At 41.5% G+C, this 18,265-nt stretch overlaps 1 protein-coding gene across 3 annotated transcripts in view; it reads left to right on the forward strand.

Annotated features, from left to right (window-relative positions):
- The first annotated feature begins 4,913 nt into the window (after positions 1–4,913).
- Positions 4,914–18,265, forward strand: part of KBTBD12 (kelch repeat and BTB domain containing 12) — a 42,159-nt gene continuing 28,807 nt past the window's right edge. Inside the window, exons 1-4 of one of the 3 annotated variants that reach the window (XM_075052535.1) lie at positions 4,914–4,983; positions 11,811–11,871; positions 13,476–14,610; positions 15,567–15,837. In XM_075052535.1, the coding sequence (XP_074908636.1) occupies positions 13,541–14,610; positions 15,567–15,837 (1,341 nt within the window). In that variant the 5' untranslated portion in view covers positions 4,914–4,983; positions 11,811–11,871; positions 13,476–13,540. Of the gene's footprint in view, positions 5,092–11,810; positions 11,872–13,475; positions 14,611–15,566; positions 15,838–18,265 lie in introns of those variants that run through there. The other 2 variants (XM_075052537.1, XM_075052538.1) reach the window with 2 other exon arrangements.

Genomic DNA, 18,265 nt, shown 5'->3' on the forward strand with positions numbered 1-18,265 from the left:
CAAGACTGCATCTGAACAGCAGGATGGAGGCACCCTGGGGCTTTTCCCTCAATCCCTGTCCCCAGTAGCTCAGTTCAGGGCAGGCTGCAGCTCTTATCCCACCGAGTGCTCAGGTTTCCTTTCCTCGAGAAGAAGTAAGAGTAATGGGGAGGAGGTGTATGCCAGCTCTGCCTTCAGCAAGGAGCTGGAAACTAGCCCAGATACACATTCACTTCTGGGAATGGGGAAGCACTCTCAGAGCCTGCATTTTGGTTATAGCCTGAGTGTTTCTTGCCCACAAATTCACTGTGGCTTTTTATCTTGCATTTTCATGTGACAGTTTGTTTCAACACATGCAGCCAAATAATGACTAGACAGGGCAAGTTCCTGTTATTTCATTGCTAACGGCATGCTGGTGGTCACTAAGGTATCTCTAGGTTATGAAAGGGGTAAGTGAAGGCTAAGAAGATGACCTCCAGGAACAGGAATTGAGCATGGAGGAATTGATGACCAGAGGAAAGAGCACCTCCTCCAAAGGCATTCAATGACCTGAGGCAATAGCTCCCGAGGACTGACCATATAAGTCAGGAGAGCAAAAAAAATAGGCAAACCACAAATCTTTTAAATGGGATTTATTTTAGAAGGAAACCTCTGCCTTTCTGAATAAAACCTGGGAAAGACTGGGTGAGCCTGGACCATTTTTTAGCCTTATATCCCATGGCAGTAACATTTCTGAATCAGCTAAAATCTGCTTCAGAATGTTTTTAATATTTTGCTTGCTCTTGCAGTACATACCCTGAGAAACATTACTTATTTCTACCTTCTGTGGCCATAATGGCCCCAACTTCTGCTATTCTGAGGATGCACTTCCCTTCCTGAGTTTCGCTTTTGGTGTCCATTTGGATATCTTTTTGACCCTAACACAGTTATATCCATAATTTTCTTAGAGAGATTAAAAAGCACTAAAACTAATGTACGGAACAGCATTTCCACAAACCCCATCCAGTTACATGCTTCTTTGCATCTTCATTCCCATCTCTACTGATCTAAAAGGAGAAAAAAATGCTCTCCTATCAGCCCATTCCTTCTGTCTGATTAACTGGAGGCTATCACAGGTCTTTCTTCACACTATTACAGTTTCATTTCCAGAGAAAAAACCCTGGTGTATGCTGAGCTCCTGGATTGTGGCATCACTGAAAAAAAAAATCAGGTTTCTGTTTATACCAAAGGGCTGGCAGTACCTTCTTAATCAGGCTGTGTGTTCATTGGAAATCAGCAGATATTTTGCCCAAAAGCATCCGGCAGTGCAGTACAACTCACTAATAACTGCTTGTCAGGGGATCAGGAGGAAAACCCCAGAAGAAGACTGTAGGTGCAGCTAGAAGCACTGGCGAGTAGTTGACTTTGGGGGCTTTCTTCTGCCTTTTTTTTTTAAGATCGCCTGAATTTGATGGAGGCGTTTTCATTTAAAAGACAGAAAGACCTACAAATTAAGCAACATCGAGCTCCTAATGTGTGAAACTGCAATTTGCATACATCATGGCAGCTGCTGAGTCGGTCCTTATTACCTCTGCTGGAGTGTTAATTTAGCCACAACTTTCTCATTTATTTAAATGAAAAAGCAGCGGGTGGGTGGCATGCCACATTATCTGTCAGGCAACCTGGGAATCAGGTTGACAGAGCCAGAAAGAGATTTCAATTCAGAGGGACTGCAGGGGTGCTGCCCCCCGGACCGGTGGTCGCAGGCGAGCTCAAGATTGCCCTTGGCCTGCTCTAAAGGTCAACACTTACCCTAAGAAAAAAAAATAATCAGTGTTGTATTTGGACTAACATAAGAGAAGAGATAATAGGATTAAACTGGAAATCTCTCTGTTTCTGTTTTTTCTCTCCCTGTGTATCCAAACTGGCACCATATATATGGATATGATAACCAAAATATCATTACTGGTCCTAACACAATACAAACAGAATACTCGCCATTGGTAGAGCACCTAGTGGAATGCGGGCCAAACCCAGTATCAGGACCCGAATGCACTGGGGCTCTCTGCCCAAGCAGGAGGATGCCAAAGCTGCCCATGCGGGATGTGCCGGGAGGAGGGAGCCGCTGTGGCCGCAAGCGATGCCGGTGCCGGTGCCGGTGCCATCACCGCTGCCGCCGGCCTGGCGGCGCTTCCACACACGGCTGACGCCAACTGGATGAATGGACATCCCAGAACTACTCACATGCGGGAAGTAAAGCAAACGTGAGGTTCTAGCCCCAAATCAGCGGCTGCCTCGCTCTGCAGGGAAAGAGGCTGAGGAGCCCCAGGGAATTGCTGAGCCGGGAGGAGGGAAGAGCAGTGGCCACGCTGGGAAGTCAGGCGTGGGCACGAAGTCAAGCATGAGGCTCTCCTCTGCTGAGCTACAACATTGTGCCAGCGTTTAATGACGTGTCTGTGTAAAACTATGTATTTGTCAGTGGAGAATGAGCCAGAGCAAAACTGCAGAACCACAGCAAGAGTCACAGAGGAGGGGAGTTCAGTTCAGCACGTTGGTTGCAATGTTTCAGTGGCAGCAGAGAAAAACCCCATCCTGTTACCACCTAGAGTTTAACTGAGCTGATACAGGTCTCTTCTGAAGTTCAGCTATAACTGACTGTGGCTTGTGGGTCTGCTCATTGCAAACCATGGCGTAGTTTCACCCATGGACAATTTGCATGCACCCATCCGTCAGAACAGGTTTTCTACTTTCGAATGAACTGTAAATGTTGCGTAGCTGTTCCCAAAGCCTGTACTCAGAAAAACACACTCTTGGAAACTGGTCAGACTTTTTCTTAAAAAGAGAGTGTTTTTCCAGAAGGTGAATCACTAGCAGCTGAGATTTAGAAGGGAACGTCTTTGTTCATGCAATGCCAGGATGTACTATATGACCAGTGCCATGCAAGAATTGTTCTAAAACATTAAATTCAACATATATTTCCTAAACACTGACATATTTGCATCAAATGTGTCTCTTCTCTGACACCTACTTCTTATAAATGTTTTAAAATACACTATGTTAAAAGATCACCCATTTGATGTATTACCACAGATATTTTTCCCTTTGCCATTAACTTAACGAAGTTCAGCAAAAACTTTTGTCTTCACCCACTTCTCAGCCATTCATTTTTATAATTAAAATCACCATGACAACAGATAATGATATCAGAACGAAAGGATTACAACTTAATTACATGACGAAGGTGAAAACAGGCTTGGCTTAAAGCAGAGAAAGCTTTTAATTCTAGCAAAAATATCAGGGGCCTGATTCACTGCTGTGTTACTCCGTTGGTATAATTACAGTGTTGCTGAGAGCTACCCAGCAGTTGCCCTGCTGCGAGATGGGGTGTCATGGTTAATTCAGTGAGGTGCAAGAGAAATATTCAGAATTTCATGAGCAATAAAAAGAAGTTTGTCTTAAAAGCATTAGTTAGTGTTTTTGGGAAGCAGTCTCATTATAGACAGTAGCTGAAGAAACACACCCATAAAGGAAACATGATTATTATGGTAGGGGAGTGGTATCATATAAATAAAATTCATTACCTAAACACTCCATGTTAACCATCGCCATACTATAAATTGTTCCACATAACAGGAGAACAAGGCAATTTAGGGAATATGGTCCATTTTTATCACAGCTGTGGCATTTCATCAGTTCACCGTTCCATCTTGGCTTCTGTGAAAGCTATAGTATCAGATTGGATATTTTTGTTTCTAAGATAAAGTTGAACTTTTAATAAGAACAATCTGGGAGTTTAGACAATATATATCTTTGTAATCTGATCTATTGAATTTTCTGACATGAGTAAACTTTAATCACTTTTGATTTTTTCCTAGTTTTGTTCACAAATGATATGAAACATGCTTTTTAAAACAATGTGCATCTTAATTTCCCCCCTAAAACTAACAAACCGCTATTAACAGTTGAACATTCCTGAACACTCCCTCTATGACTTTTGGAAAAACTCTGTAATAAAACCATCAGACTAAAAATCTAGATAAAGAAATAAATTTCATTTTCAATTTTCTCAGAAGCTGTTATGATCCATCAACCAATTAGTACAGCAAATAAATTAATGTAATTTTAAAAAGAACATTCTGAAAACACCTTAATGTCTTTCTCAGCTAAAAGTATAGGCTCAACATTAATCAGTATTATAACCCTAAATTTTGCTTAATCTTTTTTTCCATCTTTGCTTAAACATATGGAGATATAAATAGTGTATTATGGCCCTCTCTATTCCCCTTTAATTTACAGAGAACAAGATCTGCAGCTGATGTGAATCTGTGCAGCCCCACTATTCTGGACTGATTTAGTGGATCTGTTTCTGATTTGCATCAACACCAACAAGAAGATAGTCAGGCCTTATGTCTGATTAAAATACACATGTAACACTTCTATTCATTCAGGAATCCTTACTTGACGCACAGCTTCAGCAAGGGCAGGAGAAACAGTCTGGGGAAATTCCTCTCAGCTGTAGACAATGGCTGTAGTTTTGGGAGTGACTTAGATAGGGTCAGCCAGCAACAGCATCTCCTCTGGTTTGGTACCCGGACCTCAGCGGTGGGTGGGAGCCAGTCTGATCATCGCCTACACTGGATCCGCTCCAGCCGGCCAGAAACAACCGCGACAGAGAGATGTGCCCGCCCGTCTGCCCATGGCAAGGTAATTCTGGTAATTCTTTAGGTGGGCCACAGACATAAGCGGTGGCTTGTGCCATCCCACAGAGGAGCCTGCCGCTTTTTAGCGCTGAGTCTGGCAGGCGGTGGGGCTGAGGAGAGCAGCACCGGTGCCAGCCGGCTGCGTCCCGGTGTGCCCCTGTGCATGACATTAAAGCAGCTCCCGGTCCCAGCCAGGAGCCCAGCGCGGGCTATTTATAGCCCTGGCACCTCTCTGCTAACCAGCAGCTCTGTGCCGCCGTATGAGATCCCTGTTTCCCTCTCCCACGCGCTCTCACAGACACCTGCCGCTCCCGGCGTCGGAAAGGTACATTTAAATCCTTTCCCCACTCAGAGCAGGAAGGAGAAGGGAGTTTGGCGCCGAGATGGATGGGCGATGTGGAAGCGCCAGGGCCAGGCTGCTGTGGGTTGCTGGGTGCGTGGGAAATTTGGGGGCAGGGGGACTTGAATGTATGTCTTGGGGAACCCTTAATGATGCTGGAGAGGGGACCTATACGTGGCGGTGCAGGGTCAGCTGCAAGGCAGCTGCATGGGAGGAGGCTGTAGGACCCATGGTTGATGCCAAAATTGAAGCCCTCTCAGTTCCTCACAGCGCCTGCTGTCCAGCTCATGAAGGAAATGTAAGAGATTAATGTCAAAGTTAGGATGGGGAACTCCTGAACAATATCAAACTTGGGGTCTGGCACAGCTATATGGGGTTTGCCAGCCGTGTGGAAATAGGATCAACCTGCGGATGCAGAAATTTCAGTGTCTGTGGTCTGTGCATGGCGGAGGCTTTGCCTAATCCACAAGCCTGCAAACATCTAGACTTGCTTCCAGTAAAGAAGCTCAGAAAAACTCTTGCTTCTCCCATCAAGGTATCTATATGTGCCTGGGACTGATCCTTACCATCAAGAGGCTGAACATTTTTAATATGAGAGTTCAGTGGGGATCGCAGATTTAGTAGGTATCAAATATGTGTGTTAGTGCAGGGGCCATTTTGAAGGTGGTGCTGTGCTGTTGCCATGGGTTGCTACGAATTTTCTTTTCTGTGGATATGGACATACCCAGATATTTGCTTGGCAGTGACTGAAATTGAAACTAGAGAAGTTTATGGGGAAGGCTGGATTTGAACAGTAACTAATGGAATGCTGACGTCAAGTTATAAGGGTTTAAAACTTGCAATTTACTTTAATTTCATTGCTGAGTGACAGGGATATTAAAGCTTTTACATACTAGCATTTGCTCACCAAAGGGACACATACTTCAGAGTTTTATGTGAATATTAGCAATTAGAGTTCACAGTCTTTTCTGTTGTAAAAATGCAAATAGAGCCTACTTTGCACCAAATTATTAAATTACATTTCTTTTAATTGCGGTACAGTCCAATTTACATTGTCTGATATAATTGTTCCAGAAAGTAAGCCTTTCCTATACTTGCCAGTATGTTTAGATAAATGCAAAAAGAGAAACCTTTAAGACCTTTGCCAGGCTGCTCAAAGAGCTACTGAAATACATTTTAGAAATACATTTTCCTTCTGCTGGCATCTGTCATTGGATATGTAAAAAACTTGTGCATCCTCCTTCTGTGAATGAGCACTTTGCCATTTCAATTAGTTCTGATATGTAAGAAAAATGATCTGCACATGTGAACTGTAAAAGAAACGGGTTCTGTATGTATATATTTAGCTTCTATTCTTCTCATGCAATTAATGCACATAATTGGCTCAGACTGAGATTTGTTTATAGGCATTTGTTTGTGAACAGAGCCACATCTATTTTCTACTTAAATTGTGGGATTCTTTTGACTGACTTCACTGAGCTTTGAATCAGAGTAAGATTAAGGTCAGGTGAAGGCATATTTGAAAAGATGACCCACAGGGTCTTTCATTTTCAGCTGCTTTGATTTTTTTCATGAATCTATAACAGTTTAAAGAAAAAAAAATATGCCTGGTATTTGCTGAGATGGGATCAATATTAATCCAATCCCACATCTAGGCCTCTGTCTTGGCAGTAAACGGAGCTCAAACTGTCAAATCTTTCCAGAATCATAAACTACCCAAAGGCTTTGAAAACTGATCAAAGCATCTTCAGGTCTCCGATGGTCAAACGTGCTCCCAAACACAGCTTCTGAAGCTTTGCAGACTGCTTAAAATCTCACCGTTAGGTGTCAAGCTCCTCATAGCCCAAAGAGCCTTGTTAGACTCCCATTTTACTTTTATTTTAAATTAAGAGCCAGGAAATGAGAAAGAAATCAAATAAGCTACTGCAGAAAGGAGAGGCTGTGTCTGTAGCAGTCTGAGTGGGGATGACTGCGGTCTCTGCTGGCAGTGGGATGCGTGCAGCAGCAGGGATGCAGGGATGCACACAGGGCAACACAACACTGCCACAACTGTCTACAGCTATAGTAGCAGCTTGTAGGTCAGCAGCCTGTCTTTTTGCACCGAGAGCCTCCTTTTACACCACTTGCAGACTGTAACCGGCTAAGAAAGGTCCCATGAGCATGCCTAGCAGCACACGTCCCAGCAGGAGCTGGCCCATGCTTGGATATCATGAGGCCTCAGACTGCCTTGACACAGGCTTCTCAGTATCAGATGGCGTGTGAAAAAAACCAAAAACCAAGGTGCCACAGGGACTGAGGGAGAAAAACAGTTAAAATCTCTCTCAGAAGGATTGTCATACTTTATCTTATATAGGCCAATGATGTAATTTGATTTGTAGTGTTCACTGTTTCAAAACCTCAAAATTCCTCTTTCCCTGCCAGCAATAAATCAATTCAGATCACCTGAAAGGTACCTGCTATGGGGCTGATCCTGAGAGATCGATAGGGCTGAGCAAGGAGAGTTCTTTCTCTGTCTTTAACATGAAGGAGATCACGTCATCTGGCAAACCTTTTAAAACTGCCTAAGCAATTTAAGGCTGAAGTTTTACCTTTAAAAGTGATGCAAACACTGCAGTTCCTAAATTGCACAGTGAGATTAAGTAGGACTTGGACTTTTAACTTAATTAGATGCCTTTGAAAAGCTGAAAATCCTAGCAACTAGCAACAGAATATGGAAAACTTCTAGGAAAAGGTACCCTGGCTGCTAGTAGTTGTGTGATACTTGAGACACATCCAAACGCTAAATGTCTAATTGTCACAGAGAACCATTTATTAGAGACACTTACCTGTATGCCTTCTTGAACCATATAGACATAAATTTCCTAAAAAGAATTGGATGTTCTCCCACTTAGTGCTCTGCCACAAGTTTGCATATTTTATCTGGACAGAATGGATGAAATTAATTCAAGAAATAATATCTAAGGCAAAGCAAGAAAGTAGGCGTTCCCTGAGACTGTGAGTGACCTTTTCAACACAGATCTCTAGCCACAGACTTAGAAACGCTTCCCAGTCCGACCACCAATAACTATTCTTTGAATCTGCTTTTTTCAGCAAGTTGGACATCTAACTTATGTTGATTTACTCCATTGATTTCATCACAATTTGTTTCTAATGTTATCATGTAGGACCATATTGGTAAATTAACTCAAGACAAAATATCTAACTTATCCCCTATTATCCCTGAAAAAATGAAGAAAATTAGATTGGATTGACACAACTTGTTCTTAATAAATAGGTGCTATAGCTGATTTTGTCACCTTATTACCCTATAAATTCTTATAATTCAATCATGTAATAATTTCTTCCTTCATCTTTCCAGGTATCAGAATTAAGAGAATAATTCCTATTATCCTATAGATATAGGAACATCTATAATCCCTCGGAAGCTTCCTTTCTATATCTTATTCTTATTATATCTTTTCCTTATATCAAGATTAGCATTATTATTTGCCCTTCTGGAGCACTGCAGGATCTTTGGCACGGTTTAAAACCTTGATCTTAAATGCCAGCACAGCCTTCATAATTAAACCCCGAGCTTATAACAATATTATCATCTGGGTACTGATTTCTGCCTCGCTGTGGCTGTCAGCCAAATGTCATAATGCATACAATTAACAGATTTGCTTCTCAGCTTACTGATAACAAAGGAAGCACAAATAATTCATAGGCAGAGGCACCGGTTCTTTGATGTGACTGAACTCTGATCCTTTCAGCACCTGAAGGGAGGCTGGCTGAAGACAGGGCACCCTCATTAAGGCAAAGAAGGGGAAAAAAAAAAAAAGCAGAGGAGGAAGAGGAGGATGCAGGAGGTGCCCCCTGCACCGCAGCTCGCTGCCCCATGCTGGGTGCTGTGACCTCTTCTGGGCCAGGTCCCGCAGCTCCCACCCTCCCACCACGGCACGGGAAAGAAGAGATTCCTTGGGACTGGGGGAAAAGACAAGAAAAATCTATGTCCCAGACAAAATAATGTCTCTAATTACAAGGTAGCTTTTTTTTTTTTCCTGAGGTTAAGGGAAATTCCTGATGAGATACTTCCATCTGGTTTACAGTCCCTTTGCGCTGGGGCAGTTCAAAGAGGCTGCAGTGTAACTGAGAATTGAGGACAGCATTTATTTATAGTTTGATAGCCTCATAAAAGCCGTAGAGCTGAGCTCACAGCAGTGCGCTTATTTATGTTTTGAACTGCTCATGCAGCACCCTACTGCCTTGCAAAACGTATGCTGTAGCTCCTGCATAAAATTATATATGACTCTTCATAAGGTTCATGACACAAAGGCAAAGAAAAAAAAGTGAAATTAGACTAACAAACCAGCTGATATAAAAATTAAAGTAGCAGCCAGAACTGGAGGAAAATTAACAGCCCAGCTCTGAAATAAAGTAACATCAAATGAAGATTTGCACCTGAAACTGTTTTCCACAATAAAAGAAAAAAATACCCAAAAACTCCAAATAAGGCAATAACTCTGATTTCAGCTCCTGGTGACATTACATAGGATTTGAGCCCTGCACTGGAGGTTTTATAATGACAGCCCAGCCTCTGGCACAATCTCAGTATAGTGTCTCACTGCAAATTATATTTGTATCACATCTATCCTTTCTTTTAATATCAATGTACCATCTTTTTTCCTCTGTAACCCAGAGGGGAAAGCAAAGCAGTACCGTTTCATTATTACCCTTTAATAGTCTTTCCAGTGATATAAAGCAGAATATTAATATCCTTCCAATGACCTCACCTAAACACTGCTAAAAGCCAGGAGGGGAGTGACAAGTTTGTAGCTAATGCACAAGGATGAATTTCTGAAGTTAATGAAAGGATTTCACCCCTGGGTTTTAATCCTGTTTTCTTTTTTAACCTTTTAGCTTCAGTTTCCTCAGGTGTAGGATGGAGAAAGTAGCCTTACATACAAGTTGACAGCACAATTTTATTGAGTACAGTTCAGTCAGGAGCTTGGTCTGCTCTCAAAACAAGGAGATGAAGAAGGTACATTTGTACGAGGAAAGGCAAATACCGTCTTCTTGATGGTGTAAGGTAACCAAGCTCTGCCTATAGCTCTGGCTGGGGAAGCAGCGCGGCTCTGCAGAGCCCGGCGAGGTGGGTGAGGAGGAGGTCGGAGGGTTGCAGTGGTCCTGCCTGCAAGGTGGAGAGTCCTCGCACAACTCAGCGCAAGGGTGAAGTGGTGGCTGGGTACGGACCAGCCCCAGGAGAGGGGAGACCACACCGCCTACCACTCGCAGGCTGTAGTGGTTCTGCTGCTGCCGCTGGGGAGGATGCCCAGAGCCACCCCACCAGCTTTGTGGGCGGCAGAGGGACCACCCCGCGCCGGGGGCGGATGGGCAGGGTCCCTCATCATCTGCCTAGTGGTCCATCAGATAAGCTGCGCTTAAAGGAGTACATAAACGGCGTGAGCTACGCTGTGCTTTAAGGTTCCTACGCCTCACATCTTAATGAAGAAAGAGAGGAGAAAACGGCTGCGAGCGTGTTGTGCCAGATATCCTAATCACTGGTAAATGAACACATAAAAATCACACATCTGCTGAACGGTGTAATCAAAGACAAACTGTTGCTCTTAAGAAAGCTAAATTAACAGTGAAAGAAAACTTAAAGGTGACCAGCAAAGGAAGTGAAATCATAACTCAGTTCTACACACTGCTTCTTCCTGATCTGTACAAAAGTCTGGGAAAGATGATGATGATTAATCATCTCACTTGTTCTTCACATTAAAAATGCACATTTTGTCCATTATGGAAAAGCTGGAGGATGTGTGAAGCTCTGACATCACAAAAGAGAAAGGAGAGAAGTTGATAATTTTGGAGGAAAAACCCTGGTTAGTCAGATTGCTAAGCAGGATTGGGGTCTTGTTGGTAGTTATTAACACTTTCATCTAGCTGGAGAGTGAACGGCCTGGTTAAAGACACTACAGCTCATCTCTTTCGAGATATGTGTGCTTATAATACATGATCTTTGAGATATGGTGTGGTTTCTTCATCAAAATGCAATGAAGATCAAATATTGCAAGGTGATAAAATAGCACGAGGGGAAAACAATAAACTGGCCATTTAATTATCATGTAGGATTAAAAAAAGGAACTTCTATTTCATAAAAGCCTTCTACTGACTGTAAAGACTGCTCTAGAGGCAGTCGATGCAGGATTAAGACCTACATTTTCTCAAATGCAGTATTTCATTTCAATGTAGCCAGGAAAAAAAAAAAATCTAGATTTTGGAAATACCATCGCTTTATTTTTTGTACTAAACTTACTGCCTTTGATTGATTTTTAGAAGTACCATAAGAAGAGCTCAGCGCTTGGCTCACATTCAGATTATGAAGTTAATGTTTTGTCTTCCAAATCCATTTTTAAAATCTGGTAATAACCCAGATTCATTTCTCAGATGTGTTGCTTCTAGTTCCAGATTTGGAATATGGAAAGAATTGATAAAATCAAGGAAATGCTAGCCTTCAAGCATGCCTGGCTTTTAATTTAGCACTCAAAGTGAGGAATCTATATAATTTGCTGAAACAGAATGATGACTACTTCCAAAGCCAACTGAACAGCTAAAAGACTAGGTCTGAGACTGATGATATAGCTGTAGATTTCCTTTTCACCTGGAAATAACTATAATATTTTTTAAAAATCCATCTATCTAGATCTGTAGAGAAATCTGGACTGTTTGTGAAAATACCTTTAGGTGGATTTGAAAGAATTTAATATACACATTTTTTACGCTGATACATATTTCTTTAACTGAACTAAGACTATTCCTTGTGCTTCCAGGATTTGAGAAAACCAGTTTGATCTGTCATACAAGACCCTGATTCTGCAAATATTTAAGCTGGTGAGGAACGTTACTCATTTGAATAATCCCATTAAGCAATTCATAGCATGTTTACAATGTGTTTCAAACATGGTTATACCACAGCTTTAGGACTTGTCTGTGTATTGGTGATTCATGACATGAGTCCTTAATGCATCTCCGCAACAGAACTGTCTCAGTACCACATTAGAGACAAAAACTGTGTTAAGCACTGGTATCCCTCAAGTGATGGGTAAATGTCATTCTCCCATTGACAGCTCTACCACTGTACCTCACGTTCTGCAGCTTGCTGGTCTGAAAGCCTGAAAGGTTCAGTAAAGCCCCCCCCCCCAAAAAAACAACCCAGAAATGGGACCATGAAGTTCCTTCTGTTTTCCCCATAAATAAAACTAGAGGGAGTATGTGAATAATTACAATTTAATTAAAAATCCCATTTGAGGTTACAGTACGTGGAACCAAAACTCTGTGAATCTGCAGCATCCTGCTGAGAAGCAGGACAGCTCGAAAGCTGGCCCCTATTTACTAATCCTTTATTTATCCCAAAGCAAACCAGTAGCAAATCTGTAGAAACCAGTAGCAACTCTGTAGAAACCAGTGACCGCCACTTTGGTGTGAAAGAGTAAAGAATCTGGCCAACTGGATTGAGTTGCTTCCGGCCAATTCCACCACCACACTTCAAGGGTGGAGGATGTCTCTGCCCACAACATTGTCTTGACTTTCTTAGTTTGAAGCCTGGGGAGAAAGCAACTGGTAAAGTGGGACACAATGGGGCAGAGACAAATCTCTTGGTAGAGTAATGATTTGGCAGCTTCCTAACCGCTTTGCAAGGATGTAAGCACAGGGCTTTTGAACCAAAACTGTTCTGCAAACTGGTAGCTGAGTCTGGTGGTAAGGCAGAGTTTTAAAGATCCACACATCTACTTATGCCTCTGTAAAATGCCAGTGCACTGGGTTGTACTAGTGGCTTTATTTCTCACCCGCTTTGCAGAAGTGTAGATCTGTGTAAAAACTAATGAGAGAAGCAAGTCTAATGTTTTTCCATTTTTTCAGTCTTGTAAAACCCTTTTCTGAAGTCTCTGCTTAGGCATAACTCCTAGTTTGAAAGGAGCTGTGAGGACTGAAAAGGCACTACTCCATTGTAGCTGTCTAACCTCGGGGCTGTTGAAAATATAAGGTACTTTCAGCATCTAAGCAACGACTAATGTCCTTCAGATGCATGTGAGAGACAAAATTTGAATAGCTAAGGAATAAGGGGCTGACCTAGAGTTTATTAAAGTCAGGGGAAATCTTTCCCTCGATTTTAATAGGCTCTGGATCAGGAACAGGGAAAGGAGGGAGAAGGCAGCTGGAAAAGACTGTTTTGAAGGGAAGCCTGTAATTTTCTTTAAGTAATCACAGAAGTTGTTGGGGAGGTATTGAATATTGAAGATCATTTGAAGAGTTGATTTTTATTTTATTTTGTCTTGGAGATCTTGAGCCTGATATCTCACCATATTTTTACATACTTTTTATGCATTACTGATTTATATCACACCCTATAGAATGACTATCTTTAGGTATTAACAGCAATATTCATTTGCCCAACAATTTGTTCTTATTGGACTATGTCATGCTTCTACTTCTAGAAACATTCCCAATGAAGACCTTGAATTCTGAGAAGATTTAAAACCAGGAAGTTTGGGGATCAACCATGGATTATAAGGCTGAGGAGAAAAGAAAGCAGCACCATAGCTTGACTTTATTGGAACAAGTAAAGAGAATGAAGGAATCAACAGAGATAATTGATGTTGTCCTAGTTGCAGAAGGTGAGAAATTCCCCTGCCATAAAGTGGTGCTGGCTGCCTTCAGTCCCTATTTCAAAGCCATGTTTACCTGTGGCTTGGCTGAATGCACGCAAAGAGAAGTGGTACTGTATGATATCTCTGCAGAGAGCGTGTCAGTAATACTCGATTACATGTACAGTGCAGATTTGCACCTCACTAATCAGAACGTGCAGACTGTTGCGCTTGCTGCTTATTTCATGCAGATGGAAGATGTTTTCAGTATATGTCAGAAGTACATGATGGACCATATGGATGCTTCCAACTGTGTGGGCATCTACTACTTTGCAAATCACATTGGTGCAGAAGATTTGTCTGATCAAGCAAGGAAATACTTATATCAACATTTTGCTGAGGTGAGCTTACAGGAAGAAATATTAGAGATTGAATTTCAGCAGCTGTTGACTCTCATAAAATCAGATGATCTGAATATTTCCAGGGAGGAGAGCATTCTGGACCTTGTCATCAGATGGGTCAAGCACAGCAGAAAGTCACGTGTAGAACATCTTATTGAGCTCCTGAAGCAAGTGCGACTGGTACTTGTCAGCCCTTCCTTTCTCGTGGAAGCCCGGAAAAGGAACACAATGATCCTGTGCAATGCAGAATGCAATGATATGTTTGAGGAAGCACTGAAAACCATCAAGCTATCCAGCCACCCTTCTCTCAGCCTGCGATACGGCATGGAGACTACTGATCTCTTACTCTGCATCGGCAACAATTCTCTTGGCATTAGGTCAAGACACGGTAGCTATGCCGATGCCAGTTTTTGTTATGCTCCTGCAACGCAAAAGACTTACTTCATTTCCTCTCCAAAGTATGGAGAGGGTTTAGGATCTGTTTGCACTGGTGTTGTCACTGAAAATAATGATATTATTGTGGCAGGAGAGGCAAGTGCCGTCAAGATGTCTAGACAAAAGACTAGGAACATCGAAATTTATAGGTGTGTACCCTCTGTCAGAAAATCCCTAATTATTTAAAAATTTTAAATCCAAATAATGTTTCTGGGGACAAAAGAAGACCATTAGACAAAGTGTTCTTTACTTGAAAGTTTTCCCAGAGATTTCGATTACTCTAATCAATTTATCACAATTGATCTTTATGGTACAATGAATTATATACATACAACCAAATCCTGATGACTTTTCTCCTGAAAGAAGGAGGATTTACTGTAGTGGCATCTCTGTGTAAATGAGCTTGATTACGTCCTACATCAATGTATGTGGATTTTATATTCTCCTTACTCAAATCTCAACATTTTCCTACGATGCTCTTTTCTAGGTCATTAGCAGGGGGAAAGGAGTCAAGTGAATGACCCGAGGAGTCCAGTAACACAGAGTTAACACACTTCTCTGTTGGTCTTGATGATAGTACTTCAGAGATTAAAGGATAATGACTGATAGCTTTAAACCTTCATTCCATTTTTACTCATGTCTTTTTCAGATGCACCCATTTTAAAGAAAATCAGACATTTTCTGGATTAAAGACAAAATTTAACAATGGTGACAGCATTTTCAAATACAGATGCCTAAATTTAAGGAAGTAAATGCATACTGAGGCAGATGAAGTGGCCTTATTTTCAGCAGTGCTGAGCTCTTACTCTTCCCACCAGCTTCAGTGGAAACTGTGACTGAACAGCACATGCAGAAATAAGGGATTCCTTACCTTAATTAGGGTCAAATATCTTTGAAAGGATGCCTAAAATTAGGATCCCTCATACTAAAAATGCTTGATATTGCAAAAATTGGGCTCACAATTTTATAACTTCTCTGTGAAGGAGAAGTTGTTGTCATTGTATCATTGTCTGAATAAACATTGACGATGAAGGGGGTAATGTTTCAAAACAAGCTGATGGGCTTCAGTAAACCAGGGCATTTACAACTTTGGATTTTCCTACAGATACCACCAGCGAGGAAACCAGTTTTGGCACAGCCTGTGCACCACTCAGCTCCGTGAACTCTATGCACTGGGCACTGTCCATAACGATCTCTATGTAATAGGAGGGCAAATGAAAGTGAAAAATCAGTATCTGGTCACAAACTGTGTGGAGAAGTATTCCATGGAGCAAGGCACCTGGAGAAGCACGGCACCTCTTCCAGTACCATTAGCTTGCCATGTGGTGGTGACAGTGAAGAATAAGCTCTACGTGCTGGGTGGACGGACACCACAGGTTAAGAAATGTGCCAGTCGTTTTGTTTTGTTCGTGTACTAACAAGCAGTGTTGTGTAATTTTACGGTGCTTCTTGCATAGGAAAAGTACATCAGTGATAACAGAAGAATAAATTGCTCACATTCCTCTGATTAAACATCTTTTGTAGGAAAATCAAACAAGGTGAAGAAGAATAATATCCATCTTATGCCAACCTCACTGTAAATACCAACTTCAGAAAGGACAGTTCTTTCATAGAGATGTGCACAGTGAGCAAGAGTTTAAAATACATCTCCTGTGTCAACATGGGTTCCAGCCTTTCCTTTCCTTATTTACCATTCTCTTAATTTTTCTAGGTATCCATAAATAATGGTACTTAAATCATACAGGGGCCCTTAACTGAACCCTGTCTTCAAAAAGTGTGTACACAGGTAAATTTCAGGGACAGATTTATATACAAAATTTAAAGTTCACCTCGATTTCTCAGGAAACTTTCTTGGGTAACTGAAGTTCATTTATTTGGTTTTCATTATGTTACATTTTGAATGAAAAGTCAGAGCATTCTCTGGAAAATGGATTCCTTTAATCAATCCATTTATTTGTTTCAGTTGCATTGCTTGGCCATGTGAAGTTTTAATGGGCATTTTCAGCAGGGCCACAGATACCATATTCAGTAGTACAGGGAATATACAGAACTATGCTACAAGGAAGATGGATGTCAGGAACAGTGCTTGCTCGCTCCAGTTGCTCCCAGTGAGAAAGATCTTTTTTAAGAGTGTAGCGCATTCTCATTTACTGCTCAGTACAATTTAAATTTGAGCATTCAAGATAAAGCCCCACATTTACTTGACAATGAAGTAGAGCATCTGTAATCCTTATTACCGACAGCAGTATGTTCAGACTGTCATCACATCTCGTTGGTTTGTGTTCTCTTGAAATAAATTACTGTTTAAAGTATTTAAAAGTAAGATGCCTTCAGCAAACAAGATTTCAACTTCTTTGGATATTTTGAATGCAGGAGTCCCCAAAGGACACAACAGAAAGATCAGAGAGTATTTCTGGTACTGAAACAGCTGAGCAAGGATACCTCGCTATTTAAAGAATTAAAATATGAAAACACTTAATGTAGAAACTGTCTGTAAAAAAACTTGAACTGAAAGATATGTCATATAACAAAGATAGATGTTGAAGTCAGACAGCGAGCTTTGTCTTAATAGTTCTCTGGAACAGATTGGAAGGGGGAAAAGTGGCTTAGAAGCACAAGTCAAGAATATTGAGCCAAGAATGTTTAAAAAAAAATACAGGCAGGCACCTCGAAAACACCTGAAGGGGATAACTGCCAACCAGTACTATCAGTAACAATACATGGGAGTCTGAGTTTATATATAAATAGGCTTAAGATGAGCAGATTAACAGTAATTGGTTAAAAACCATAGCTTGGTAAGATTAGGGCATACCTGAACAGATCAGAACAAACTAGCTAAAGCTCTCAAAACAGTGCTGTAAGACCAGCACTGCAGAGTGTTGAATTCTTTTGGTACCGTATATCTCCCATACTCACCTGTCAGATGCAATGATTGTATATGTGGGGTTACCACAGCTGCACTGTGAAAGCAAATTAGTTTGTCAAGCCAGGAGTTGTCCCTATGCTCAAGCAGCACTGAATGTTCTGTCAATCCTGAACAAATACTAACGACACAGCATTGACAGAGTGCCGTAAATGCACGTGTCCATTACAGGACAGAGATAAATACATGTTTCCTTCCCATTCAGGCTTTGCAATTGACACAAGACAAGACAAAGTCAATCCAGGACATAAAATGATAGCTTAGGAGGGCAAGGGCTCCACTCACAGCAGCATTGCTCTGGCTCAGCATTGGTCTAGCCTCACTGATGCCAGCAGAGCTAAAAACCCAAGCGACTCCAGCCTTGGGAACTGGGGGGGTCTTAAAATGGAAAAAAGCATTCGGTGAGGCTGAGAGGAAAGTTTCAGATCCTTGAGACAGCCAGAAGGGCTGCTGGATGTTATGTTTTCTGTACATAAACAAGACAAAGTGTGCTCTGAGGTGAACGTTACCACAAAAATGAGGTAGGATGTGAATTTACAGCATGTCAAATGGTGGCTGCTCCTAAGTATATGCGTACTCTGTGTTGAAAATACAGAGCTTACCCCTCTTTCAGTGAATAAATTAGTGTTTCACACTTACCATGGAGAAAGAGCATGCCCCTTGGCACTTGAAGGGAGTAACCAAGAGGCTATATATTTATTTTCTAGTTTGCTTCCTGCTATCTTGTCCATGACATTAGTGTTGGAAAGGTCTTTTGGGAAAGAAAAATAACATGCAAAGCAAGAACACATATAACACCATCACAAGTAAGCAAAGTAATTCTCTCCTTCTCACTCTCTCTACATGGAACCTTTCATCCCATAATATTTCAGGATCCTTCT

The sequence above is a fragment of the Buteo buteo genome, chromosome 21, assembly GCF_964188355.1.
Source record: "Buteo buteo chromosome 21, bButBut1.hap1.1, whole genome shotgun sequence".
NCBI classification, from domain to species: Eukaryota; Metazoa; Chordata; class Aves; order Accipitriformes; family Accipitridae; genus Buteo; species Buteo buteo.